Below are 27995 nucleotides of genomic sequence, written 5' to 3' on the forward strand. Positions count from 1 at the left end.
ATGATTTGCCAATTGTTCTGCGCCTTTCCCACAACCTTGACAGACAGCTTTGAATGTGTCAACACACACTCCCACCCACACACGCACACACACACACACACACACTCCCACCCACACACGCACACACGCGCACACACACACGGAAACATTAACATGTGTGGTCACAGCCTCGGCCTCTTGCACCACACATGCACTCAAGTTCTGCACCTGTACCAGTCCACACTTTTCATTTCCTGATTCCTGATGCTGATTGCCACAATTTTACGCCTGCCCTTTATTATGATTTCATTGATTGCCGCTGTGCACATCTGTGTGTGTGTGTGTGTGTGTGAGAGAGAGAGAGAGTGTGTGTGTGTTTGCATTCCTGCATGTGTGTGTGTGTGTGCCAGTCATGAAGTCAGTCCACCTTGGTCTGTTGAGACAGTGTACCATGCTCTGTACACACTGCGTGTCTTCGTTCATTGCCAGACGAGATGAGAGTTATTTTGGCGTAAGATCTCAGATCTGATGTCATCGCTCTCCCGATGGCTGTTGGCACTGTACTACAGACAGACCCTAATAGTCTAGATGAGGGAATTCTTTGGAGATCTGGATTTTGAAGTATAAATGTGTACTTAAAGCGTGACAGAAACAGATTGCCTTTCTTTTTTTTTTTTAAGGCAACCCTCCACAACAAAATGTTCAGAATGAAGTTAATGTTTGTTCTTTTTAATTACTGTGTGTCCTTTCAAGTGTAAAGTACGTTTAAAAGCCCTTTAGAAAAGTAGTAGAAGTTCTGCGGCAAATTCGACATGAAAGGATCCCATTTTAGTTGAATGAAACTAAGGGAGTGTGCTTTGTGTCTTGTTCGTAGACTGCGTATTGGACATCTGTACATGGAATTTCAATATGCTCAAAGACCCCAGCTGATTCTTCACAATCTTTCTCCCCTGTGATAAATGAAACTAATTGCTTTAAATGGCAGATACCCGGCAATGCAGGTCTCCCATGGTTCAGAGCTCACATGAATTACCAGCACCAGCAGATGGAAATCAAAAGTAACGTGACAAAAGATTGTGTCACCTCAGTAGCAATCCCTTAATTGCGGCTTCTTTGTACATACCAAAAAAAAGCTATTCAAGTCCAAGGCTTTGAGGAACGAGTTTCAATCCTCCTTGTCCCTGTGTGTTCCTGCGAGATTTGAAAATTTGGTTGAAAATACCCAACTCTGGACCCCCGACACACTACTACCTGCTGTGTTTTTTTCCCCAAACCACAAACACATTTTTTTTTATATTCAAGGTAATTTAGATTTCAGAGCCTTTATAGTCTACCTTGAAATGTAGGTAGCATTATAAGCCTAGCGCAGGGGCCCAGAAGCAATTAATGCTCTCACTTTATCCTCATCCAGCTATTAGTGACTTATATAAGCTTCTCATTGGAGACCTCAGTATTTACTTAATAGCCAGAAAATATGTCCAATGCTAATTATATTAACATTTTGATATTACTGTAATGGAACATATTCGGGATGAAGTCCTTCAACCTGATGTTAGGGACAGTTATAAACATGTATATCATATTATAATAGCTTTTGTGTGTTGGAGCAGCTTAATGTGTATTTTTTTGTGCCAAACTTCAACTCGCAATCAGATGGCAATTAGAGAGGCTTGATTCACCCAAAGTGGCTCCACCACCTTTCAAAACTCCGGAGAGCAGTTCACTCGAGACACCTGCTTGCTTCATCACCACGACACAGTTTGGAGAAGGGATTATTTTATTCCAAATAAAACCATCATCTGATTTAAATTTGATTTAAACATCTTATTCCATCATTACTCTTCCACATGTGGTAAAATTAGTGTCATTTTTTATTTTTTAATGCTTGTCTTTTACAAAATTCTTCATAAACGCCTCCACAGGATTTTAGCGTTTGAGAGTTGTTAATTACATATCAATGCAGAGGCTGGCCTCCTCAAACAACTTTGGTTTCTGAGATCAGAGGACAACAGAAAAAAAAAAAAAACTCACTATGAACATTTAAGAATCTTTAATTCACACTAGTAATAAAATTGCATTACAATTTCATAAAATAAATGTTCCAGTTTATATATACAGAAAACAGACTGTACAAACTCTCCACGTTTTTTTCCTTCTTTCTTTTGATTTTCATTTTTTTTTTTTGGTACCCGAAAGCGGGAGAGGACCAAAAACCCAAAACAAACATCACAAAAAACATACAAGCGATACAGTGCTCAGCTAAGCAGGCACAACTGTACATCAAAACTCGTAACTGCTCAGTGTTGGGGGAAGGAGAGGGCAAAAAGTACATTTACAATGGAGTCCTTAGGGACCGCCGCGGGTTTTACTGTAAAAAGTATTGCAGGCAAGCAGACAGACGCTTTCCTCTCCAAGTGCAGCCAGACACCTAATGTGTGCCAGGGTGTGTGTGTGTGTGTGTGTGTGTGTTTATGTCTCAATGTGGAAGTGCATCTTTGTACTGTGTGTGTGTGTGTGTGTGTTTGTAGACGAGTGCTTCAGAGTATGAGGGTATGTGCTTGTGTGTGTGTGTGTGTGTGTGTGTGTGTGTGTGTGTGTAAGTGTGTGTGTAAGTGTGTGTGTGTGGGCACAGAGAGATGCCGCTGTCACTGCCACTCGGCTTGGCTATTGGACCTGTGTCTCGAAACTCCCGTTCAGCTGTCCTTCCTCATAGTCCATCTGACACAGAATCATGTTGTTCTTCAGGAAAAACTTGTCTCCCACGCAAAACCTGCAAACACACACACGCACACGTCGTTTAGCATGATTCCACTCACACATACACACACACACACACACACACACACACACACACACTGTCCATCCCTGTCCCCTTCATGACATGGTCAGCTTGGCTAATGCCGTCTGGAATGTTTCTCACAAGGAAAGCAGCAGTTCAGATCACCAATTAGAGCTGATTGCAGTAGCCATTCCCTGCTTTGATTGCAGACCATGGTGTGTGTGTGTGTGTGTGTGTGTGTGTGTGTGTGTGTGTGTATGTATGGGGGGGGGGTCTGTGCTAGGAGAGTGCATTCTGATGTGACCACGGAGGTGCCACTGTCGGGACATGGGGGTGAGGGTCTGGTGTGGGGGTGGGGAGTGTTGATGGCGTGGCTTTTGGGAAGGGGGGGGGGTTGTTGTGGTGTTTCAAAAGCGCGTAAACAAGAGCCCTGGCGCCCGGTGAAAGCAACTCTGCCGCTCCCAGACCTGGCACTAGCGCCACACCAGTTTCCAAGGAAACGGTGCTACCAGGCAAGCTCCCCGCACTGTTACTAATCGATGCCAACATGCGAAAAATTCTGTCCGGCCTTTAACTATAAATTTCAAGCCAATTTAAGAATTAAAACGCCCCCCGTAAATGGTGGGGCTTTTTTCTTTCAATGGCGCTTAAAATGAAACGAAGCCGAGATTTAATCTGGCCCCGGATCTGAGATGATGGAGGCTTTGTGGACTGTTCCACGGCTTATCAGTCTGCGCCATACCCGTGTGCTGGCAGCGTGGGCAGATAATGGGCACCACCTAACAGGAGAGACCTGGCCAGCCCATGCCAGCTTGGCCAGGGTGGCGGTGGCGGCGGCATCGGCAGCCAGTGATGCACTGCGGCAGGGCGGCTTCCTGAACTGCCTCTGACACGTTCGAGAGGCGCGGAGGCAGAGAGACGAGGAGAAGAGCGAACGTGCCCGCACGTGCCCATTATCTCCGCTCCGCTCCTCGACTCGACTCCTGCCACGGACACAATGGAGGCGAGCGTGACGTGGCGTCAGTCTGCGCTGCGGCGGCGGCTCATCTCAAGAGTGCCTTTTAAGGACACTATAAGAGCGCTCTCCAAAACAGCAGCGCGCCCGCTCGCACGCTCGGTGATGCCCCCCCATTTCTGCTGCCCGCATGGCATGAGTCTGAGGAGCCGGATCCCAGAAAAGCAAACAGCGGCGCCGGCACCAGGTCAATGAGCCTGGACTTTATTGGAGGGCTCAAGTAAAGGGATTACATTCCAGAGGTCATTCCTCAAACTCAATGTTCGCTCTCAAAAGCTCATTCTCCTGCTCAGAAAGACGCCATTTCTGTCTTTCATGCCGCTCTGTTTATGTGTTATGCATGATTATCCTCCTCTTTTTTATTCATACATACACTTGTATATGTGTGTGTGTTTTATTGAGTGTGTGTGTGTGTGTGTGTGTGTGTGTGTGTGTGTGTGTGTGTGTACACTGGAGCGGGGGCAGCTGCTTTGCTTTGCAGCGAGCGGGTCACACTCTGAGGGCCCTTCGTTTCAGCTCTGTCACACTCTCCTGCGCTCTGGGAATGTTTTCAGGGATGATCCTCTGAAAAACGTCTGCGGGCTGTTTAATTCCACCCTCTTGCGCTTTCAATGAGACACACACGCACATACACACGCATCTGTGAAGCGCTCAGGAAGTGTGTCTCTATGCATGTGTATGTGTATGTGTATGTGTGTGTGTGTGTGTGTGTGTGTGTGTGTGTGTTTGTGTGTTTTCTCCTTCAGTTGTGCTGTGGCTGTGGCGAAGACCTTTCTGAAATAAGGTAAAGTCTGAGTTGAATTAGATCAGCCCTGTGCCGGCCTGGCAGCCCCTATCACTTTTGGTCCATGAGCTAATGTCGGCCCCCTGAAGCTTATAATCCCGCTGCGAGTCGCAAATACAAACACGTACCGGAAAAAAAACACACAGTCTGGGTGCGGCCCCAATAGGAAATAATTAACAGAGCGTTGCTAATTCAAAGCTACTGACTAGTTTGCTTTTGAGAACAAAGAACAGCACATTAAATCTCTTGGCATTTCAGACATTGATAGAAATGACATGTGCGAATAAGCTCCCACGTTTTAAAAGAGTTTTATTTTAGGGGGGTTTGGGGGTGGGAGGGGGGGGGTTTGGGTGATGGCTGGATCCATTTGAGATAATGGGCATTTCAGCATGGCATTATGGATTTCAAAAAGGCAATCATGCCACAACGTTGTGATCTTTCTCTCTCTCTCTCTCTCTCGCTCTCTTTCTCTCTCTCTCTCACTCACTCACTCATACACACACACACACACACACACACAAACAAAAACACACACACAAGCACACTGTCCTTACCTCTGGTTACAAAGCTGACAGGCGAAACAGTCCAAATGGTAAACATTATCTCTGGCTCTCATCACCATTTCAAAGGCTGGGATGAGTTTACTGCAGGCTGCACAGTTCCCCGTCGTACCAAAGAGCCTGAGAGAGAGAGAGAGAGAGAGAGAGAGAGAGGAGAGAGAGAGAGAGAGAGAGAGAGAGAGAGAGAGAGAGAGGGAGAGGGGGGAGAGAGCACAGAAACCCCACATTAGACACTTTACCCACGTGCTTCAGCAGAGCTCCCATATCAGACTGAACTCCACACAGAAATGAAGAAATAAAGGTGGGCAGACAGAACAGCACAAAAAGTCTGGAAACATCTAATGCAACACAAAAATCCAGCTTGGCACGCACTCAGTGTTTTTTGTTAATGAGGGTACAAACCTAGATGTTAATTCTTTGCTAATGATCTAATTAAAATGATCACATGGTTCTAATCCTCTTCTTCAAAGAGTTTCCCCTAGCACATTGCAAAAGCAACAAAAACAGGTCTGAGGCAACCAATTGAACTGTTGAAAGTTTTCTTCTTTAAATCCAAACTAACTAATGACTGTGCACCAACCAAAGCCAGATGGATTTTTTACACAAGAGGGCTACATTCTATAATGTAGGCAAAGTTCAAAAGATTCCTGTAGCAAGGATATGGCCTCTGTTCTAGGCTCTCTCTCTCTTCCTCCCTCACTCTCTCTCTCTCTCCCTTTCTCTCTCTCTTTCTCTCCAAAGCAAAGAGGGATAAGGGGGGGCAAATGTAACCTTGGAGAGGTAACTAGATGTTCGATGGTGCACAGAACAGACACACAACCTCACATTTCTCGGCTGTTTGTTTAAGCTTATTAGATAGGAGCGAAACCATCAAGGTCACAAACAGAGAATGAGGCACCAGTGCAGATCTCTTTCTATTCCAGAGCCCTTTCCCCACATTTACATTTCCATTTTCCAAGTGCCTGCCCCCATGTTTAATTTGGAGATTCTGAATCACAGATACACTTATATATTCCACTGAACAGCAACACAAAGAGACCAAGTGGGAAGAGACTGAGAGAAAGAGCGAGAGAAGAGAGAGACAGAGAGAAACAGAGGAAGGAAGAGAGGGAGAGACAGAGGGAAATCGAGCGAAAAAGAGAGGGAGAAAGAGAGACAGAGAAATCGAGGGAGGGAGAGAGAGAGAAAGAAAGGGAGAAAGAGATAAAAAACAGAGGGTAAAAAGGAGAGCCGTGCAAGACAGGATCAAGAGACACCCAGATTGCCTCTCTGACAGTATGTTAAACACTTTCCCAAAAGTTGCTAGTGCGGTCATTGAAGAGGAGTCGAAAGTTGCTCCCCCCAATGTGAGCCTCTCTCAGCTGCTTTGCAGCATCTATCCTCCAGACCTTGCCGTTAATTAGGCCACGGAGGCCCCGATGGAGGCCTGTCCTGCTGCCGCACGCACACACACACACACACACACACACACACACACACACACACACACACACACACGCTGGGACAGTGTGTTGTTCCAGGCGATAGGCGGAGTGTTGAAGCGGGGCATTGTTAGAAGTGGTTACCGTTCCAGCAAAAAAAAACGTGTTTGCGTTGGACCTCTGACACGCTGCCGAGACCGTGGCGTGTCCAGACAAGGTGCTGCCTCGCGACAGAGGAAGAGGAGCAGGAGGAGGAAGAGGAGGAGGAGGAGGAGGAGGAGGAAGAACTAAAAGCCGAGGCAGAAGCAGGGGGCTGCTTATTAAAATGATTGTTGTCAGGCGGCGAGGCCTGTGAGTTAGTGCAGAGTCAGTGAAAGTGCGGCGTGTGAAGGAGCGCTCTCGCCCACGTTACGCAACGCGGGAGCCTCCGCTGCCAAGACCCTCCGCAGCACTCCAGCGCAACCTTCCACCGCGCCGGCTTCACCTCTCCGCTGCTTTGTTTGAAGAACGTATTATGTTCCCTGCCTGAGCAGCCCCTCCGGAATACAGTGCGTGGCCAGAGGTAGCCGCCGGTGCTGCTGGTGCTCTATGTAGCCGCGTAGCCGCGTGCTAATCGCCGGGGCCGCACCACAGGAGCTGAGCACTTCAGCAGCGCTGCCAGAGGCCTTGGCCGACCCGGTGGTCCAACTTAATCACACTCTGTCACTTAGCAATGGGGCTGCACTGTCTCGCCCTCAAACTGTTTGATCTGAACCACGGACCTCCTCTCTCTCTCTCTCTCGCTCTACCTCTCTCTCTCTCTCTCACACACACTCTCTCTCTCTCACACACACACACACACACACACACACCTCTCACTCACCACTCAACCAGTCCTGCTCACTTGTGCTTCAAGATGAACACTTCAAGATGCCACTGTCAACTAGCATTCAAACGACTGACTGACTGACTGAGAACTAACTTCAAAAAGGGGAGCGGCGCGGCGCGGCGCGGCGCGGCGCGGCGCGGTGAGGGATGGCGTCTTCTGAGGAGGCAGGAGGAGGCCGTGGAGTAATCCTAGCGCTGCTTGTCACACACATGCAGTGGGCCGGGGAGGGGGATTAAGTGGCACTGCGAGAACAGGTTTGTTTGAAATGGAAGGACAAGAGCTCGAGCTGCACACTTTGGCTGAGTAAGGGCACCGGGGGCCAAGGCTGTGGAATGCTGAGAATGTCACCAAATTTTCATGTGCGCGGGATCCTCGAATGCATCCAATCCAAACTAATCCCACCGCTTTTTTCCCCCCCGTTTCCCCACTTGCCTATTTCATTTGAAAGATATGTATAATTGCAGATCCAGACCTGTACGTGTTTGCATTCAGTCAGTGTGTATGTATAGTGTATAGTGTGTGTGTGTGTGTGCGTGTGTGTGTTTGTGTGTGCGTGTGTGCATATGTGTGTGTGTATGTGTGTGCGTATGTGTGTGTATATACAAAGAAGGGAGAGATTGAGAGAGAGAGAGAGAGAGAGAGAGAGAGAGAGAGAGTGCAGCACATTTGAGTGAAGTGGTGCTCTTTTAAATCGGGTTATTAAAGAGAGACCGCTACACATCTTCATAACTGATATTGCAGTCGTCCACATTTTTCCTGCGAAGCAGCAGTCAGTTTTATGGTGGCTTTTCAGATGCGGGGGAAGGACGGCCTCAAAATGGAGACTTTGGTGGTTAATTTAAGTGGATTAGGGGGTTACAGACACTCATTTGGAAGGTCAGCCACAAACTGTGAAACACAATGGCATGGATTTTGAGGCGGTATAATTTAAGATAAAGTGAAACCAACCATTATATCGACAAGGCCATTTAAAGTGACTTTCTGGAGAATGTGCTGAAGGACTTCTGCATTCCTAGGAGTTTTCGACGACTTCACAGCTTGCAGGCAGTGTAACATAGTGTAGCCTCCTAATGTAACAAACATAGGCTACATCTTAACACGCGCTTTGTTCTACAAGGCCGCTGCATACATTGAGGTTCTATAGATAGCTAAAATATTTTAATTAAACATTTGTAATAACTTGTATTAAAATGTGGATGGTATTGAGATCCAACAACTTGAACTTGAAAAATGAAAAATTGTACCAATGTTTATAGCGTTGCTATGACAGCGCTCCTGCGTACGTTACATAGCCACCTAATAAGTGACTGTTCATTTCAGCTCAATACACTTTTATTATTTAAATGCAGTTACAAGATTACATCTGAATTTCCTTTGAACCGTATAAACAGACACGGTGGAAAAAAAAGAAACACTTTGAACACGCCGAGCCCTTTACTGTGCTTTCAGGCGCGCACTAATGGACACAAAAGGAGAAGTTCCCGCCGCCGGAGTGTCCTGCTAAGTAGCGGAGTGATTTGCGCAGCATCTTCAGGGACAGGTATTCTCCGCGCTCCACGTTTGAAGACACTGCGTACAGCGTCGTCTCTCTCTCGGCATCTTCTGAAGCCAGCAACAGCTCTACCCGGCCTTTCATGTTCGCCAGCGATTAGGCTCCAGCTAGTCAGGAGAGGCTCCGCTGCTACCTGCGCTCGCAAAGCCGCCGCTTTCACGTCGCCTATCGCTTGTGTACAGTTCGCTTGCTTTATTTACTTTGCTTTTCTTCCTTCAGACTGCGCCAAAAACGTTTCAATTTTAATTTTTTTCATTTTCAATTTTTTTTAAAAATGTTTTAAATTATTTCAATATATATTTCGCCTTGATGGAGGCTCAGATGTCAACATTTAAGCTGTGAGTGACACTGTAATAACTGTGTAAATTCCCAGGCCTCCTGCACCCATTTAGGTGCTTCAAAAGAAACTTCCAGAAGCAGGGGCATGATTTGCCTTAAATGTCTCCCCATCAAACACCCCTAATGAGCAAACTCCCTAAATTACACGTCGATAGGCCTCTGATGAAAAGGTGCCGCCGCCTTTAATTAGCCTGCCCTTTTCGCCCATTGTACAGTATGTCCCCCTTATTTGGTGGGGAAAAATTAAATTTCAATTAAAAATGGGCCTCTCTTTGATAAGCAGATGACTGATATGTCCAGTGTAATATAATACATTCAATGGGGTTTGAAGATGAAAACGATTTCAGGCCCAGGGTCCTGCGCCATCAGACACACACAGGCCTCTTTGTCCGCCCGTGCTGGCGAGGTCACTGGATCCTCCGCCAGCGACGAGAGGCGGGGGGGACGAGGGGACGAGGGGACGAGGGGGGGGGGGGAGAGGGAAAAAAGGAAACGGCTAATTAATCTATTGTTCTGCGCGATAATGAAGGAGTGTGTGGAAACTGCTAATAAAGGGCTCCAGCATCTCCTGATGGAATGAACTGAATGTCAAGTGCAGTGGGAAAGTTGTGGCGCCGTGAGGCCTGGATTGTGTGTGTGTGTGTGTGTGTGTGTGTGTGTGTGTGTGTGTGTGTGTGTGTGTGTGTGTGTGTGTGTGTTGGGGTTGGGGCCTGTGCCGTGTTTGGTGGACCGGTGGGGGGTCCAAAGAGACAGAGAAAGAGAGAGAGAGAAAGAGAGAGAGAGAGAGGAATGGAAGTGGAGAGCTGGAGGGGGGTGTGTGTTCATTATGTTGCTCTCGCTCCTGAAGGACAGACACAGACAGAGCTGCTCTCATAATTAATGTGCACATGGCAGGGCTCCAATACCACAGAAATAAAGGAAGTACGTTTGATCCACCCGCTTGTCTTTAATGAGGTGCCTGTCCGTATGGGGTGTGTGTGTGTGTGTGTGTGTGTGTGTGTGTGTGTGTGTGTGTGTGTGTGTGTGTGTGTGTGTGTGTGTGTGTGTATGGTGTGTGTGTGGTGTATGAGTGTGAGTGTGTGTTTTTGTATGTGTGTGTGGTGCATGGTGTGTGTACTGTATGTGTGTGTGGTGTGTGGTGTGTGTGTGTGTGTGTGTGGTATGCGTGTGTTTGTGTGTGTGTATGCGTGTGGTGTACGAGCATGTGTGTGTGTATGGTGTGTGTGTGTGTGTGTGTGTGTGTGTGTGTGTGTGTTCAGAGGAAAGACTGGTCTTCATTAGAACAGGTGTGGTGACGCACTCCTCCTCCCTCCCTCCCTCCGTCAGGCAGGCAGGCAGGTGTGTGTGTGTGTGTGTGTGTGTGTGTGTGTGTGTGTGTGTGTGTGGGGGGGGGGGGTATCAGTGTTGGATGGCGTTAGCGTGGACGGCCTCACCTACTTGTGTAAAGGCCGCCGCTGAACAGCAGCCTCTTTCCCAGCCCAGCGCGAGTGGGGAAAGTTTTTAATTTGTTCCATAATAGAATTCATCTCAAGCATCTCCAGCCATTAAGTGGCACACATTTGTCTCTGGCTGAGGAGCTGACGAGTGGGAGAGATTTCATTAGGCCATCAGGGCCCGAGCACAAACACAGGAAGCCTCTCTCTCTCCCTCTCTCTCTCTCTCTCTCTCTCCCTCTCTCTCTCTCTACAGCCTCTTTCCCTCTTTCCACTCCTCAACTGCCTTTTACTGCACTCTCTTCCCCTCTCTGCACTTTTTCTCTCCTCTTCTGTCTCTCTCCATCTTCCTCTCCTCCTCTCTGCACCCTCCCTCCCTCTCTCCCCCCCTCTCTCTCTCTTTGAAGAGAGCTTTTTCAGCGCTGACACAGTGGCCACTGTTAGCCTCTTACACTTCCCCATTTTATCCACGAGGCCCAGGTGCTCAGGCTGGGGTCGTGGCCTTTATAATGGCCAGTGAAATTAATCTGCTGGGGTGGTGGTGGTGGTGGAGGTGGGGGCGGTAGGGGGCAGCGAGGGTGGGGGTTTGCTGGGGGATGAGGACGGGTGGAGAGCACTGGTCAACCTGGCGAGGCGAGGCGCGGTGCGTTGCGGCACTGCGGTCAGTTTCAGTTGGCCGCTGGCGATACCTGAGCTCTGTGGCTGCAACTCGGCCGTCCCGTACAGGCTCGGCCCGCCGCGCAGACCAGGCCAGTCGGCCGGGGCGCCATAATGGCATTAAGCCCGGGAGATGATGGATGGAGGGAGGGGGCCCCTTTTTCGGCATGGCCAAACCCCCCCACCCCCCCCCCCCCCCCCCCCGACACACACACACACACACACAACACCATCACCACCACCACCACCACCACCACCATCCGACCAAACTTAAGCCCCCGGCTCCCCTTTCAGGCCAGGCCCAGTGTGTGGTGTTGGGGCCTGTGCACTGAATGGGTGGTGTGTGTGTGTGTATGTGTGTGTGTGGGGGGGGAAAGGCCAGCGGTCCCCCCCCCCCCCACACACACACCCGTCTTGGGGAATAAATGACTGGATCTTATTGGGGGGCCCCGGGGAGAGGGACTTAACGCCCAGGAAATAATCATGTTTAATTTAGCAAGCAGATGGCAGAGAGACAGGGGGGGAGACAGCACAGCACAGCACAGCACAGCATCCAGGACACGGAGGCTGACACCACACTGCCTCAAGAGCTCCTTCTCTCCCTCTCCCTCTCTCTCTCCCCCTCTTTTTCACCTCCTCCCACTCTGCTGCTCTTTTCCTCTCCTCCTCTCCCTTCCTCCCTCCCTCCCTCCCTTCCTCCTTATCTGCCTCTAGCTGCCACTTACTGATGGTCTGGTAGGAGGCTGGGCTCCATGTTCATGTAAACACACAAAAAATGTTAACTAACCAAAACGCAAACAACCAACCAACCAAAACACACACACACACGCAACTCGGAGCGATCTGCTCAGGCTGCCAGGCATTCCTGCTTAATTGACACGAATGGAGTCGAGTTTGCGGCAAAGCGGCGTAATGTGGCGGGAACATGTGCTGGATCCCCTGGAGAATCAGCGACCTCTCCGACGGCGTCTCACACACACGTCTGTCCCCATCTCTTATTTCTCCCTCTCTCTCTCTCTCTCTCTCTCTCTCTCTCTCTCTCTCTCTCTCTCTCTCTCTCTCTATGAAACTCACCACAGAGAAACCAGTTAGGATTCAAATATCCAGACTGGCAGCATCTGAAGAGAGTGAGTGCAGTACCTTTTCACTATGTCATGAAGCCCTGGATGTCAAAAGCACACAAGTGTGTGTGTGTGTGCGTGTGCGTGTTTGTGTGTGCATGTACATGTAAGTAAGAAAAGGGAAAAAAACTGAGAAATAGTGACAGGGAGAAAACGTAAAAGAGAGCAAGACAGACAATGAGAGAGTGAGAGGGAGGAAAGAAGAGAACGAGAGAGCAAGAAAAACAGAGAGAGAGAGATAGAGAGAGAGAGAGGTGGTGGGTCCCCTTACCTCAGGTAGTCTCTGCGACAGAGGATGAGGTTGGCTTTTGTGTAGAGGGTGGAGCCCACCTCCCCGAGACGGCAGTCGCAGCAGGCACATTTCAGGCAGTCCTCGTGCCAGTATTTGTCCAGGGCCTTGAGCAGGTAGCGGTCTTTAATCTTGCGATTGCAGCCAGCGCACCCCTTCTGTTTCCCTTTGGGCTGGACAGAGAGCATCGGCACACCTGCAGCGATAAGGAGACAAGCGGCCCGCCGTGATTTACTGCCCAGGTACACCACCGACTTTTCATGTTCATGTTTTGCTCGCGTCCCCCCGTACAACCCCCCCCCCCCCCCCCCCACAACCCCTCGCTCATGCTCAACGTGTTCTTTCCGCTTTTTTTGATAAGGCCAACAGCCTCCAGAGCTACGCGGCGTCTGATTCATATGCATTAGCATGCCGCGGCTAACAGCGCTGCATAGAGATAGGCAGCCGCGCACACACACACTCTCTCACACACACACAGACAACACACAGGTCACTTTGGACACTGTTCCCCCACAACCCACAACCCAAACCCCCACCCCCCTCGGTTACCTTCTCCGCACCCTCTAAACATGTACGCAGACGCTTGGGGCTAAAGAGTTCAGGGTTAAGAGACAAGAAAAACAAATCTTGAGGGCAAATGGTGTGTGTGAGCGGGCCAAAGGCAGAGCGCTCCTCTGGGCTGTGGAGGTGTTAGCGAGGGGAGCGGCGCTAGCCGTCTGGGCCCTTGGCCTGGTGCTGTTCAGGTCTGGATGATGGAAGTGCCTCATGGGCTTTGTTTGGTATAGATTAACATTAACCTTTTAAAACACTGTTGACCACAAGAAGGTTGCTCTCAGCCCCCCGTGAGCTACATTATGGCCTAAGTGCCTTTCAGAGTGCACACACACACACGCACACACACACACACACACACACACACACGCACGCACACACACACACACACACTCAGACTCTCTCTCTCTCTCACATATACAATTTACATTAAATCGCTTCCATTCATTTAACACATATTTGAGTGTATGTGTGTATGTATGTATGTGTGTGTGTGTGTGCGTGCGTGCATGTGTGTTTCTGTCTGCATGTGAGTGTGTGTGTGTGTGTGTGTGTGTGTGTGTGTGTGCTTTGTGTGTGTGTAACCAAACCCGCAAATTGCCCTGCTGTCACATGGCTTCTCCTTTAAGTGTGCCTCTTAGCCTCCTAAAGGACAAATAAAGTCCATTTAATAACTGCACTGAACACTAATAGTCTATCTGTGCCTGACATTTGTGTTTGGGCTAAAAGCCGCCCCCAGGCCACCGCTGGCCATGACTGGCCAGGCCCAGCGCGGTAGCGGCACTGCCCAGCGCGGCGTGGCGTGGCACCCCTCTGCCACACTAACAGGTCTGGCACAGCTGAAAGCCTCGGCCAGCAGCTCTTAAGACACTCTCCCACACACTGAGCTATTGATCTGACTAATAGAACACGCGGCGGCCAACGGCACTTGCCTCTCTGCTTTCAAAACACATTTCACTCTCGCTCTCTCCCCCTCCCTCTCTCTCTCCCTCTCTCTCTCTCCCTCCCTCTCTCTCTCTCTCTCTCCCTCTCTTGTTCTCAAAAAAGAGAAAGAAAAACACCATGGCCACTCAGTGTCACCAGCACTGCCAATACCTGGTGACAGACACACAGACAGACAGACAGACAGACAGACAGAGGCACATATACACATAAAAATTATACAGTGTAGAAATATATCACATCCCATACAGAAACGCACACATGTAGGTCAGCATATCTAACGCCATGTCATATTTCCCTCTAATCTTCTGTTTTTCATTCAGCATTGCTACTCTGATACGAATGTTGGATGGTGCATTAGTGAGCAGTTTGCCAGCCCAGTATGGCGCGGCTGTTAAAGATGGCTGGCTGTTAGTCGGTCGGCAGGTGACAGGTCTGACGGCAGTCCGATTAGCCAACACCTCTGACTCCTCTCTGGGCACATGCCACATTTGTATTCATCAAGCCCCAAAACACCTCAAAGCCCTTCTCTCTCACACAGAAACTTTGTTCTTGAGAATATCAAAGAAGGTTTTCTTCCCTTTCTCTATCGTTCTGACAGGCATATAAGTTCAGCCTCTCTCTCTCTCTCTCTCTCTCTCTCTCTCTCACACACACACACACACACACACACACACACATACACACACACACACTCCTGACTTTATTGGATCCAGATTTGTTCAGTAACTTCTGACTATCCACACATCAGTAATACCATGAATGTAATATAATTAGCATTTCCCCTTTTAAAAGCCGGGCGAGGGGGAGCGAGCTTGTTAGTTAAATTTATAGTTTGGAAGAGAGCGAGGGTCCTGGCGGTATTCAGCCATCCTATTTCTTTATCAGAAGTGGGAAAAGGGAGGCTAATTGGTCCAGGGCTGCTGATGGGAGCCATCAATTAGTTTTCCTGCCTTCTCTCTCCAGACCCCCCCCCCCCCGCCCACACACACACACACACACCCTTTCTCTCTCTCTCTCTCTCTCTCTCTCTCTCTCCCTCTTTCCTTCACTCTTTCCTCCAAAAAAAGGGGGCCCCTTGAAGCCGACACATTAGGATCACAAAAGTCTCTATAAATACCAATGCTCGGTGTAAATGAAGCTAAAAAGCTTCAAATTGAAGCCACACTAGCTGAGGGCGGTCTTTTTCTACCTGCATTTCATGCCTTGTTAGAGGATCTCTCTGCAGGTACGCCAACAGTGCTCTCCTGTCAAGCTTCTCGCAGAACTAAAAACAGTCTTAATGAGGAGAAAGAGTGTCAGCCGGTGTGTGTGTGTGTGTGTGTGTGTGTGTGTGTGTGTGTGTGTGTGTGTGTGTGTGTGTGTGTGTGTGTGTGTGTGAGAAACAGTGAGAGTAAAAGAGAAAGAAAATGTGTGTCTCTACATTGCTGTGCTTGCTTACGTGCACACATACACACACACACACACACACACACACACACACACACACACACACACACACACACACACACACACACGGCAGGGGAATCGGCCTTCCTTCAATTCCCTTAGGGATCAGGCAAAAATCTTTAATTTGCCTTTTATGACAGCTAATTAGTTATTCTATTCAAAATCTTTGCTTTAAATAAGAGAACTAATTATACACAAAGGTCGTTCCCCCCACCTCCAGAGAACCAGGCGTAATTGGTTTAGACCCCCCACCCCTCACACACACACACACACAGCACCGCTCACCAGCCCCTTAACAATGTGCGTGTGTGTTTTACACCAAGTTAGCAAAAGAGAGAGCTTAACCCTTTCTTTCAACTGGCAGCCGAGCGGTCCCTCTGTCTCTCGCGCGCTCTCTCTCTCTCGCTCGCTCTCACTCTCCCTTTCTCTCTCTCAGTTTTCTTGGATCCTTCAGCAATCTTTTAAGCCAAGCTGTGTGTGTGTGTGTGTGTGTGTTTTATACAGGAGACTCCTCTCTTTCCCTAACCCAGATTTGTGAGGAGTCTGCAGCCATAGCAAGCTTCTCCTCTCTCTCCTGTCTCCTCTTCTCTTGTCTCCTGTCCTCTCCTCTCCTCTCCTCCCCTCCTCTCTCTCCTGCTCTGTTGCAGTCTTTCCTCTCTCTTTCCCCTCTATCTCTCCCTCCTCTCTCTCCTCTCCTCCTCTCTCTCTCTTCTCTCTCTCCTCTCTCTCTCCTGCTCTGTTGCAGTCTCTCTGGGCCAGTAGGCAGCCGGAGTCACACTTGAGGGAGACCTGGATTTGAGCAGAGCTGATCCACACTGAAACAAACACATGCTTGATGCCTTCCCCAAAAAGATGGTGGAGAGAATTGCTTTCAAGACACACACATACACACACATGCACACCCCCTCATCCCCCTCCACACACACACACACACACACATCCGCGGTAGTTGTAACACATTCTTGGACCAAAAGGCAGTGACAGAATAAACGATGCCACATAGTAAGCACTTTGAGTCTGTAATGTCGGGAGACGTCTCCTCTTATTCATATCTTTATTTATTTTTGTGCTTTAGAGGAGTGCATCTGTCACCACACACACACACACACACACACACACACACTTCTCCTGCACTGGTCCCTTCCAAAGCTGCCTGCCTTCCGTGCTCTGCCACCTCGCAAGAACAAAAAGTAACATTATGGAAGGAAACAGCCGCTGGAGAGACAGCGCCCACTTAATCCAATCCATTTAACAGATCCAAGAGCAGGAGCAGGTGACCTTCCCGTGTCATTCGCCCGCCACCGCCACCGCCGCAAAGAGCTTCCCTCCACCGGCCATGATTCACATTCTAAGAGGGGATGCGTTCTCTTTGCTTTAAAGAGGGTGCTCTCGTCTTGCCAAACATCTTCCTAAAGAAAGGAAGGGCGGTGTGTGTGTGTGTGTGTGTGTGTGTGTGTGAGTGTGTGTGTGTGTGTGTGTAGGGGGGGGGGGGGCTTGGGGGAAATCATTTGCCATTAATACTCTGAGCCCAGCCTGTCATCGGCCCCCCAACCCTATGCCCTTCCTCCTCTTCTCAAAGGCCTTATCACTTAGGAATATGTACAGTTACATGTGTGTGCATTTGAAACTGTCAGACCATGTACTTTCCATTACTGAGATAGCATCCAATTTCCATGTAGGCCTATTTCAAGTTCCATTTTGCAGCTATCAAAAAATCAAATCAATGTGGTAACCCCTTTTGATGTATTTAAGGTTTAAAGGAGTAAGGGAGAGGGGGGGGGGGTAGAGAACAGCTTTGTGCTCTCAAGGAATCATTTTAAAGCTTTACAGCACAATTATCACGTCGGCGGCATGGCAAACCAATGTGTGTGCAGATTAAAAAAGAATTGAAGGGTGGGTTGGGTTGGGGGGGTGACAGGAAGGCTAGAAACACTGAAGAAACCACCCCCATCTCTTTTCTACCCTCTACCCTCTTTTCTGCCCTCCACCCTCTATTCTACTCTCTACCCTCTTTTCTACCCTCTACCCTCTTTTCTACCCTCCTTCCTTTATTCTATCCTCTACCCTCTTTTCTACCCTCCACCCTCTATTCTACCCTCTACCCTCTTTTCTACCCTCCTTCCTTTATTCTATCCTCTACCCTCTTTTCTACCCTCCACCGTCTATTCTACCCTCTACCCTCTTTTCTACCCTCCTTCCTTTATTCTATCCTCTACCCTCTATTCTACCCTCTACCCTCTTTTCTACCCTCGTTCCTACCCTCTACCCTCTTTTCTACCTCTAATTCCATTGCGTTGGGTTCTAATCTTTCTGACGATGGTTTTGGGGGCGGTATTGAAATGAGCTGCTCTCCTTTGCATTCTAGCACCAGGTCACTCTACATAATTAAATCGATCCGATCAATTAGCTGGGAGTGACACCCTTGATGGGCTGAGGGTGGGTATGTGGAGGGGTAAGGGGCAGGGAGCAGGGGGGGTAGGGCTTTCTGCTGACAGTGCTGTGCCCGCTACTTGCCCGACTGCCTAGACCTGGCCAATCTCTGCATGACTTCTGTTTGCGTGACTGGTGTTTAGAGGTAGGCTGTGTCTAGTGGATCTCTGTACTGGTGTTGAGAGGTACACTGGGTCTATTGGATCTCTGCACTGGTGTTGAGAGGTACACTGGGTCTAGTGGATCTCTGCTCTGGTGTTGAGAGGTACACTGGGTCTATTGGATCTCTGCTCTGGTGTTTAGAGGTAGGCTGTGTCTAGTGGATCTCTGCTCTGGTGTTGAGAGGTAGGCTGGGTCTAGTGGATCTCTGCTCTGGTGTTGAGAGGTAGACTGGGTCTAGTGGATCTCTGCTCTGGTGTTGAGAGGTAGGCTGGGTCTAGTGGATCTCTGCTCTGGTGTTGAGAGGTAGACTGGGTCTAGTGGATCTCTGCTCTGGGCCTCCAGTAATTATGCCCCTGAACTGCTGTAAATAACGGGCTAGCATCACCACAGCACTCCAGGGACAATGTGTGTGTGTGAGAGACAGAGAGAGAGAGAGAGAGGGAGAGGGAGTGTGTGTTTGTGTGTGTGTGTGTGTGTGTGTGTGTCTGACTGATATCCTCACAGCACTCAAGGGACAAATTTGCTGAGAAAAAAAAAAACAAGAACAAGAAGATGTGCCCTCACAGTGCGTAGCATCGTTGCTCGCGAGGTGCCCCAACCCCACCCCCACCCCCTCCCCACTCCACCCTCCTGCCCAGGCACTCGGAGGTCCTCCTGTGAAACACATCAGACAGGCCTAACCATCTCATTACGCCGCGATAAACAAGACGCCCGTGCACCAGGGCCGCCCACAAGGCTTGGAGAGCGGTCGCGGGCGCTTATGTCCTGCAGACAGCGGTAATTATGACATTTTACGACATGTGCAAACGACCCTGAGGGCCGTGAGAAACACAGTGGCGGTAGCGGCAGCGGCGGAGAGAGAGGGCCGAGACGCAGATGTATGGGAATAACAGCCAGAGACGACTGACATCTGAGCACACGGATGGCATCATGGTTGCTGTGGCCAAATGCTGACCTCTCTCTCTCTTTCTCTCTCTCTCTCTCTCTCTCTCTTGCAGTCTAATGGTAATTAAGAGGAGTGAGGGCAGAAAAAACTCTGTAAGTAAACCAGCGGTTTGAGAAAAAAAGAAAAAAAAAACTGGTGCAACTGTCTCTTTGAAAGAAGCAATGCTGAATTCCCACAGGACTTTGCTCTCCTTTTAAACTCTGCAGACTTTGATGACAAAAAGAATTGAAATCACATTGCATATGCTAAATCCCCCAGACTGTGTTTCCCAGTCAATGAATGCATGGCCAATAGCATATGAAATATATCTTAAAAAAAAAACACACACACACACACACACACACACACACACTTCACGTCATGGGTGGACTTGCACTCTTATGAATCGCAAGTCGTTTCTCCCTCCATCTTTTTCTTTTTTCCCCTCTCTCTCTGTGTGTGTGTGTGTGTGTGTGTGTGTGTATGTGTGTGTGTGTGTGTCAGCGCTGGTGCTGTAAAACACTGTGTCCATGGCAATCCTGAATGGTATTTGTCACGGAGCAGGAGCGGCCAGCGCAGAGGTTAATGGGGAAGCCCAGGCAGATGTCCCGCCATTGTCTGCGCGAATCAGCCGCCCTCAATCAGCTCACATCATTACAGTAATTGAGCCTGTAGACGCTGATTCTCCTCCGCCGCCCCAGACAAAAGCACAAGACATCTGGTCATCATAATATCAGGTGGAACATGCCTGCCCCAAAGGCAGACAAATGAAGGCGAGGGAGAGAAGAGGATTTAAAATGACGAGCGACACCACGCCACGGACAAGCTGGTGTCTCGCGCGCGTGTGTAGCGTTGCACTCAAGGGAAAGAGAGAGAGAGAGAGAGAGAGAGAGAGAGAGAGAGAGAGAGAGAAAGATGGAAAGAGAGAGAGAGAGAGAGAGAGAGAGAGAGAGAGAGAGAGAGAGATGGAGTGTTGAGCGAGTATACACAGATGAGGAGACAGAGATAATGAGCGTGCGTGTCATATTTAGTGTGCATTAGGCATGTTGTGATTAATTCGGCTATTTCAGTGCGTGTGATCACGTATGTCATGTTTCCAGGCTGCTGTGTATGAATGCCGGGCTGTTTGCACAAGCTCTTGCTTTTGCGTGCTCGGATTATGACATAATTAACACCTCTGAAACGGGAGGTGGGGGAGAAGGAGAGAGAGAGAGGAGGGGGAAGGAGAGGGAGAGGGAGAGAGGAGAGAGAAGGAAGGAAAGAAAGAAAGGGAGGAGAGAGGTAAAGAGAGAAAGGGAGAGGGGAGAGAGAAGGAAAGAAAGAAAGAGAGCGGAGAGAAGGAAAGAGAGGGAGAGAGGAGAGAAAAGGAAAGAGAAAGAGAGGGAGGAGGGGGAATGAAAGAGGGAGAGAGGAGAGAAAAGGAAAAAAATGACAGAGGAGAGAAGGAAAGAGAGAAAGAGAGAGGGGGAGAGGATAGAAAAGAGAGAGAAAGAGAAGGAAAGAGAGAGATGAGAGAGAAGGAAAGAGAGAGGGGGAGAAGAGAGAGAGAGCAGAGAGAGAGAGCTGGGTGGAAGGGCCTACAGGACGGGCAGGCAGCCGAGGAAGGAGGCTGTTCATTAACGAGATGCACTTTCGCAAACTTTGCAGCCCGGGCCCCGGCGCTAATAAGCCCCGCTGAAACGAGCGCAGCCGACGCCCGCCGACCGCCGCGTCCCCTGCACTGACCCCGGCAGTGCCCGGATAAGGGAGGGTTTTTGTCTCCAGGAATAATTGCTCTTTTCACATGTTACAAGTGTGCTGACCCCTGCGGTCAGTAGCCCCCCCCCCCCCAACACCCCCACGGTAATTACTCCTGATCCGCTCCAAATGAGGCGGGCGCATTAGGCCTGCAATAACACTGGCCCGACTTCAACCACGGCGTGGGGAGTCTCAGCACAGCCGCCTGGAACAGGCCGGCCTTTCTCCAGCCCACTGGTCATTTCCATCACGTCACACCGGCATTTCTTACACTTGAAGTCAGCGTCGAGGCCCAAGGCCCTTTTTTTGTGGTGTGTGTGTGTGTGTGTGTGTGTGTGTTGGAGGAGGAGGAGGAGGAGGCCGAGAGGCTTACTGAACACATTGTTAGCTCCTGGTGCCCGTTACTAGCTGTGCTTTGGCTGCAGACGCGATCCCAATTAGCAGATAACTTCATTAGGGGGCTGTGTGTGTGTGTGTGTGTGTGTGTGTGAGAGAGAGAGAGTGTGTGTGTGTGTGTGTGTGTGTGTGAGTGTGTGTTTTTCCACACTTTTCACCCCCCTATTATTTTTAATTTATTCACATGGGGTTAATTAAAAGAAATGTATCACAGAGATATGCAACAGCTTTCTAATTAAATTCATTACTGCTTATTTTGAGACGTGAAAACTGGCAGAGTTTCCGCCGTATTACAGAAGGCAACTTGTTTCCAACACACGGCTGCTTTCGCTAGCGTAGCGAGATTACTGCTTCGGAAGGTGAGCTGTCGACAGCTCGGCCTCCAACACGACCACGGAGGGAGAGAGGGAGGCAGAGAGAGAAAGAGAGAGAGGGGGAGAAAGGAGGGAGAAGGAATAAGAGAGAAAAAAAGCAGGTATATGAAAGTATAAAGAGCCCATCGCTCCTCACCCTCGTTATGCAGGTTACTGCGGAGGCCCTGGAGACTCTGTGTGTGGGGGCAGAGGGATCAGTGGGACCAATCAGGCGTCTGATAGAGAGAGGAGAGGGAAGTGGCTGACCCGCTCCCAGCCAATCAGCTCGTCCTCCCGCTGTCAGTCAGGCGTTGGGCTCGGCCTTGAGCGGCGGATTGTTTCAGGTCCCTCATCTCCGCGCCTGCCTGCTCACCCGCCCGCCACACGCCGCCACAAACACTCTCGGCGCACTTAGGGGAGTTTCGCAACAAGCGCGGCTTCGCGCGGTGACCTTCGTCCAATGAATGCGTCTACATGTATATGTGAATTCACTTCAATTTCTCATGCGCAGATTACATTAGCATTTCAACAAAGGAGGAAATCCATCCATTCTCAAACGAGATCTTTTCAGCGGCTGATAAAGGGCCAGCAATCTTATCTGCCATTTTGTGGCCCGTGGCGGAAGGTAACCAGTACGACTGCTCACACCACTGTCTGCCGCTCTCTTCCCCGTGCAGAATAATGCCACAACAGTTTTTACCCCCCCCCCCCCCGCCCCACACACACACATACACACACTGCTCTCTTCCCTGTGCTGAATAATACCACAACACTTTTTACCCCCCCCCCCACCCCCCCCCGCCATTAAAAATGCATTCAAGTAGCATAAATGTAGCCCCCAAAAGTTTGAGTCGCTCCCAAGGTGAGGAAGTCATGTATGAAATTCTGTCTGCCCAGCAATTACTCAGGCGCTTATTATTTCAAAGGGATGTGCCAGGAGCCGCTGGTGCCATGGCGGGCTCTTACCAGGGCGAGAGGAGTGGAGGCGCCACGCGGCGGAACACCTTTTGGGACATTTACAGTCGAATAATGCAAATTCACCACAGGGGGGGCCGCCGCTTGTTAAATGTTCCCCCAGTGCCACCCACGCTACAGCACGTCCCTGGGGGGGGATTCAAGGACTCTCGCAGGGCTGCCAGATGAGACGAGGTAAACAGAGAGGGACGGGATGGTGTCCACTTCAGCACCAGAGGCTAGGACAGGACACCTGGCTGTGCAGGGCCCACTGCTCCCTTTCTCATGGACAGAGGAGGTTAAGTTGGTCGACTGGTCGTATACTTGATGCATTGGTCATTGCACGTGCAATGTGTGTGCTTGCTAGTGTGATACTACTTGCCTTCTACTACTTGCATTCTTCGAGGTGTAGAGAGGCTATCACCAGCTACTCTGCACACTGTGAAGAAGCAAAACATTGAAAACAAGAGAACAAGCTACAGCGTGAAGAAAGGTTTAAACAGTAAAGGTAAAAAAATAAATCCCTTCACGTCACCTTTTGCTGGATAATTGTCATGTCCCCGGTTGCTAGTTCCTTCCATTTAATTCCCCCGTGCTGCAACTCTCACTGGTAACTTTGCTAAGTCCCCCAGCTGACTATTCAAACTTCATGACTGTTTAGGCTACAAATCAGCCTTTGTTTATTTTCCAACTCAAACTGCTATTCAACAACTATTCAAACTTCACAATGTAGTTCACAATTCAGGTCCAAGTCTACCTTTGTTTTCAAAATAATGTATCTGAATAGCCTAGTTTCATTCCCATTCATAAGCCTTTTACAGTAAGTTTCTTTAGGATGTGGGCTATATGAAATGGCAACATGTGCTACAACTCTAGCGGGTAACTTGGATTACTTCTCCCAGTCACGTACTGTACGCAAGGCCAGTGAGGGCAACAGAACACCTGTCTGTGTCAGGTGCACCGTATATGCTGTACTGTGACGCAACATGGCTGAGGTTTCTAGCTGTTGTTGTCAGACATGCAAGAGTTTCAAGCCTCTTTTCAAACCTGCACAAGCACTCTCTGTGTGTGTGTGCGTGCGTGTGTGTGTGTGTGTGTGTGTGTATGTGTGTGTGTGTGTGTGTGTGTGTGTGTGTGTGTGTGAATGTGTGTGAATGTGTGTGTGTGTGTGTGTGTGTGTGTGTGTGTGTGTGTGTGTGTGTGTGTGTGTGTGTGTGTGTGTGTTCTTGTGTGTGTGTGCCTGTGTGTGTGTGTGTGTGTGTGTGCCTGTGTGTGTGTGTGTGTGTGTATGTGTGCGTGTGTGTGGTTTGGTGGTTCCTGCTTCTGAAGCCATTCCCAGTTTGGCACAGAGGTAGGTAGGTGAGGAGATCTCACCTTTGCGTGTGGGTGCTAGTTGCCAGTCAGGAGTGTGAAGGGTTAATATCGGTAAGAGCAAAAAAAAAAAAAAAGCACACACACACACACACTCCATTACGGTCCCTGGCAGTCGGCAAGAGACTGTCACTTCAAAGTGTGCCGAGGAGCAGAAGAAAGCGGGCGTCTGGGAGAGAGAGAGGGGGGGGGGGGGGGGGGGGGGGGGGGCTGTTGGGGGGTGGAAGCCATTACGGAGTGTGCTTGCTTACCACTTGCAATTAGAGCCCCGCAGACCAGCCAGGGTGCGTGGACTGCAGCTGCCATGCTCTAATGGATCAAACTGTGGTTGTGTGGCCAAAACCCTCGGTCAACATTGATTAATTCCACCCCCCCACCCCCTCCTCTAACAGCACCACACCACACTACCACATCTGCCTGTTCTCAAGGGGGTAAGGTGGCGGTGGTGGTGGGGGTGGTGGGGGGTGGTTTGGAGGGAAGTGGAACAAAACCTGCAATCATAGACTTCAATTAATCACTCAAGGACTGATTTATTGAAAGTCAACCACTGAGATGGGATGTGCCTCTCTGACCGGTAAGTTGCTACTCATTAAGAAGGACATTGAAGCTTTTCCATCTGCATCTGCCGTGGTGCCAATGTTTTTCAGTCTCTCTACAGACCCCCCCCCCCCCCCCCTTTTCCCTCCTCCCCTTGTGTTTGTTGTGGCGTTGTTATGAAAGAAAAAGAGCCATTGAATTTAATATCCACATTGTATCCATGGGTACGTTTTTAGCAAACATATTGCTTTCCCCCCACCCACCCCTGCAAAGATGTCCTTATAAGTTCAGTATGTAAACACTATTATTCCGAAGTTTTCATTACATGTTCCGAGGGGAACTTATTGATCTTTGAGGCCTAAAATGTGTGGGAATACATTTCTCATTTGATAAACAGCCTCTCCCTTACGAGTACCAGAGTCGTCTGTGGGATATGAGAACTCTGTGCTTTGGGGAGGTGGGGGGGGGGGGGGGGGGGGTAGGGGGGGGAGGATACCTGAAAGAATAATGCACATGTCTCGGAAATCTAGGCCATGTAATATGCTAAAATTCAAAATGGAACACCAAAGTGCATCATTCCGCTGTGTTTTTGAAAGTGAAGGAGAGGCCAAACATGGCCGCTTCAGACACGTGGGGAGGTAAACAGCCCCGTGCTGAGTGGCGGGTGACTCTGGGCACTAGTGGTGGTTCATGAGGTCCACTCCAGGCCCCAGCGTCCTGCCATTATGAGCCAGTGCAGCCATGCTAATACACTTAGCCGCACGGCGCTGCTGGGTCACCCGCCCCATCTCCTGCCTACAATCTGCACACACATTAAAGCACTTTCAAATGTTTTAAATAGTTTCCTCCCTCCTGGAATGGCAAATTGAAATCACATCTTGAGCCGAAAAGCATTACCTGTTTCATAATTCAGTTGCACTCCCTCTCTCTCTCTCACACACACACACACACACACACACACACCATTCCCTTCCCTGGGCTCACTAATCCCTACCAGCTCCTCTGAAAAACACTGATGGGCCAAGAGGAGAGGAATAAAGTTGCACATTAATGAGTGATCCTGTGGGGCCCTGCCTTCTGACCACGTGGGCACACACACACACACACACACACACACACACACACACACACACACACACACACACACACACACACACACACACACACACACACACACACACACACACACACACACACACACACACACACACAAAGGGATGGTACTCCTGTAAAGGCACTGGCCCTAACTCTTGGATAAGTAAACAACACACACAAATGTGTGTCTGGGGACATTTTGAGGAGGGGAGAGAGCCGTTAGTGAGCCTAGCAGTTAATAGGAATGATGGAGGATCAATTTGTTTCATGATGGAAACTTGCATGCATAAACAGCGGCACAATAATGCAGCCGTATTCGATTTCCCCCATAAATGATTCATCACGGCAATCACCCGCTCATAAACATTCAAAAGGAAAAAAAGAACTACAGATGACACTGTTCTTTTGTACTTCTAAATACCGCTCAAACGCTATTCCAACCCCCCTCCCCTCCTCCTCCTCCTCCTTCCTACTCCTCTCCCTCCCTCCCTCCCTCCTCCCTCTCTCTCTCTCTCTCTTTCTCTACCTCCACTGAGTGCTCTAACAACACAGTCCTCGCTGGCGATAGAGCAGGCAGCCAGGAACGCTTCACGTGCGCACCATCTGACGGGGGTCAATTTTCCAAACAACAAAAAAAACACACAGGATCCCTCGCTAATGAACAGCAACGAGCGCCTTGGCGCTACTTCCAAAACCGCCGCGTTGAGGCCCTGCATGGCGATGGGGCAGCGGAGAGGTATCATTAGTGGGCTTTTTTATCAAGTCCCTGTATGTGATGAGGTTAATGAGCAGAGTTTAGAAAGTCTCCGCAGCTTTTCCACAGCACAGACACCTGAAGAAGAGACATTAGCCCAGTCACTACTCATTTACTTCATAATTAGGAGTGCACAGCACAGAGAGAGACAGAGAGAGAGAGAGAGAGAGAGAGAGAAATATATAAATGCTCCACAACTCTTTCAAAAAAAGGTTGCTCCTCTCAGACAGGTTCATTGAAAAAGGGGGGAGCGGGGGGGAGGAATGAAAGAGAAGCCACCTGCTTGTAAACTTGTATAACTAACTCAGCTCATTACTGAAGGGGACGGGGAGGAGGGGGGAGGAGGAGAGGGGGGCTGGAGGGAGCATGAAATGAAATCCATAGGAGGAGAAGGGAGAGGGGAGGAGGAGGAGGAGGAGGAGGAGGAGGAAGGGGGAGCGGGGTCGCTGAGGTAAATGAAAAAAAAAATACATAAATGGAGAGAGAGACGGACTGTGATGGGATGGAGCCAAGTGTGACGACCTGCTGTGGAGAGGAGCAGTGTGTATGTGTGTGTGTGTGTGTGTGCGCGCGTGTGTGTGTGTGCGTGTATGGGGCGGGTGTGAGCAGCACGCAGACGAGGCGACTCAACCTTGCAATGAGAAGTGGCAGCGAGTCGGCTACAACAAGGCAACTCGGGGGAATAACATGTGGTTTAAAGACCAAAGGCAAGTAAATTAAAAACCACCTACTGTAAAATCATCAATATGTAGCTGTATACCCTCTTTCAGCAGAGCATATGTACTATTACCGGGAGCAAATCTGCTGGGACGGGACAGCCTTGCTTGGGCTACTCCGCTGCCCCCCGCTCTTAAAGCGGCAGACACGGACGTCTGCAGGCCCCTGTGCTTGGCTGGCGTGCGGCGCTGCCTAGCCGCTAACCTTGCGCTGGGTTTAAATGGTGTTACAATGGGCCACGGGTGCGCCGGCACCCCTGCCACGCAGAGTGCTCTCTCTCTCTCTCTCTCTCTCTGCTGATGGAACTCTCTTCCTCCGTCTCTCCCACCCTCTCTCTCTCTCTCTGAACACAGCACCTGTCTACATGTCTCAGAAGTCAAGGTGAAAGATAAGGTTGCTTTGAGACATTTTAAAAGGCAGCTGACTATGACAGTTCACCCAGGCACTAGTGTGTGTGTGTGTGTGTGTGTGTGTGTGTGTGAGGATCATATAAAAAGGTTCTCTATGTTACAGAAGCCGCTGCTCTGCCGTCAAACCTCCGAGACTGAAGTATTTCATGTTTACTGGAATTATTTCAGAGCCCCTCCTCCGTACCACTGTTTTCGCCCATTCTAATCAGTTAGACTTGGAATGTGATCCATGGCTGTGTTTATGTGTCACATAAAACAGCGCACACTGTTCTGCAGTTACAAAGTATGTTTACACAGCTTCGTACCTAAATTAACCTTGTAATGTCGAATGTTGACAGTATTGTGTGGGTGTGTGTTCGCACCAGCGTCGCACGTGTGCGTGGCAAGTGAACAACGTCTGGATTTAATGAAGAC

At 49.5% G+C, this 27995-nt stretch overlaps 1 protein-coding gene across 1 annotated transcript in view; it reads right to left on the reverse strand.

The window, feature by feature from the left end:
- Positions 1-2014: 2014 nt before the first annotated feature.
- Positions 2015-27995, reverse strand: part of lmo1 (LIM domain only 1) — a 31200-nt gene continuing 5219 nt past the window's right edge. Inside the window, exons 2-4 of the mRNA XM_062549175.1 lie at positions 12780-12993; positions 5112-5237; positions 2015-2749 (exon numbers count right to left, since the gene is read on the reverse strand). Coding sequence (XP_062405159.1) covers positions 2644-2749; positions 5112-5237; positions 12780-12993 — 446 coding nt within the window. The 3' untranslated portion in view covers positions 2015-2643. The remainder of the gene's footprint in view (positions 2750-5111; positions 5238-12779; positions 12994-27995) is intronic.

The sequence above is a fragment of the Sardina pilchardus genome, chromosome 11, assembly GCF_963854185.1.
Source record: "Sardina pilchardus chromosome 11, fSarPil1.1, whole genome shotgun sequence".
NCBI classification, from domain to species: Eukaryota; Metazoa; Chordata; class Actinopteri; order Clupeiformes; family Clupeidae; genus Sardina; species Sardina pilchardus.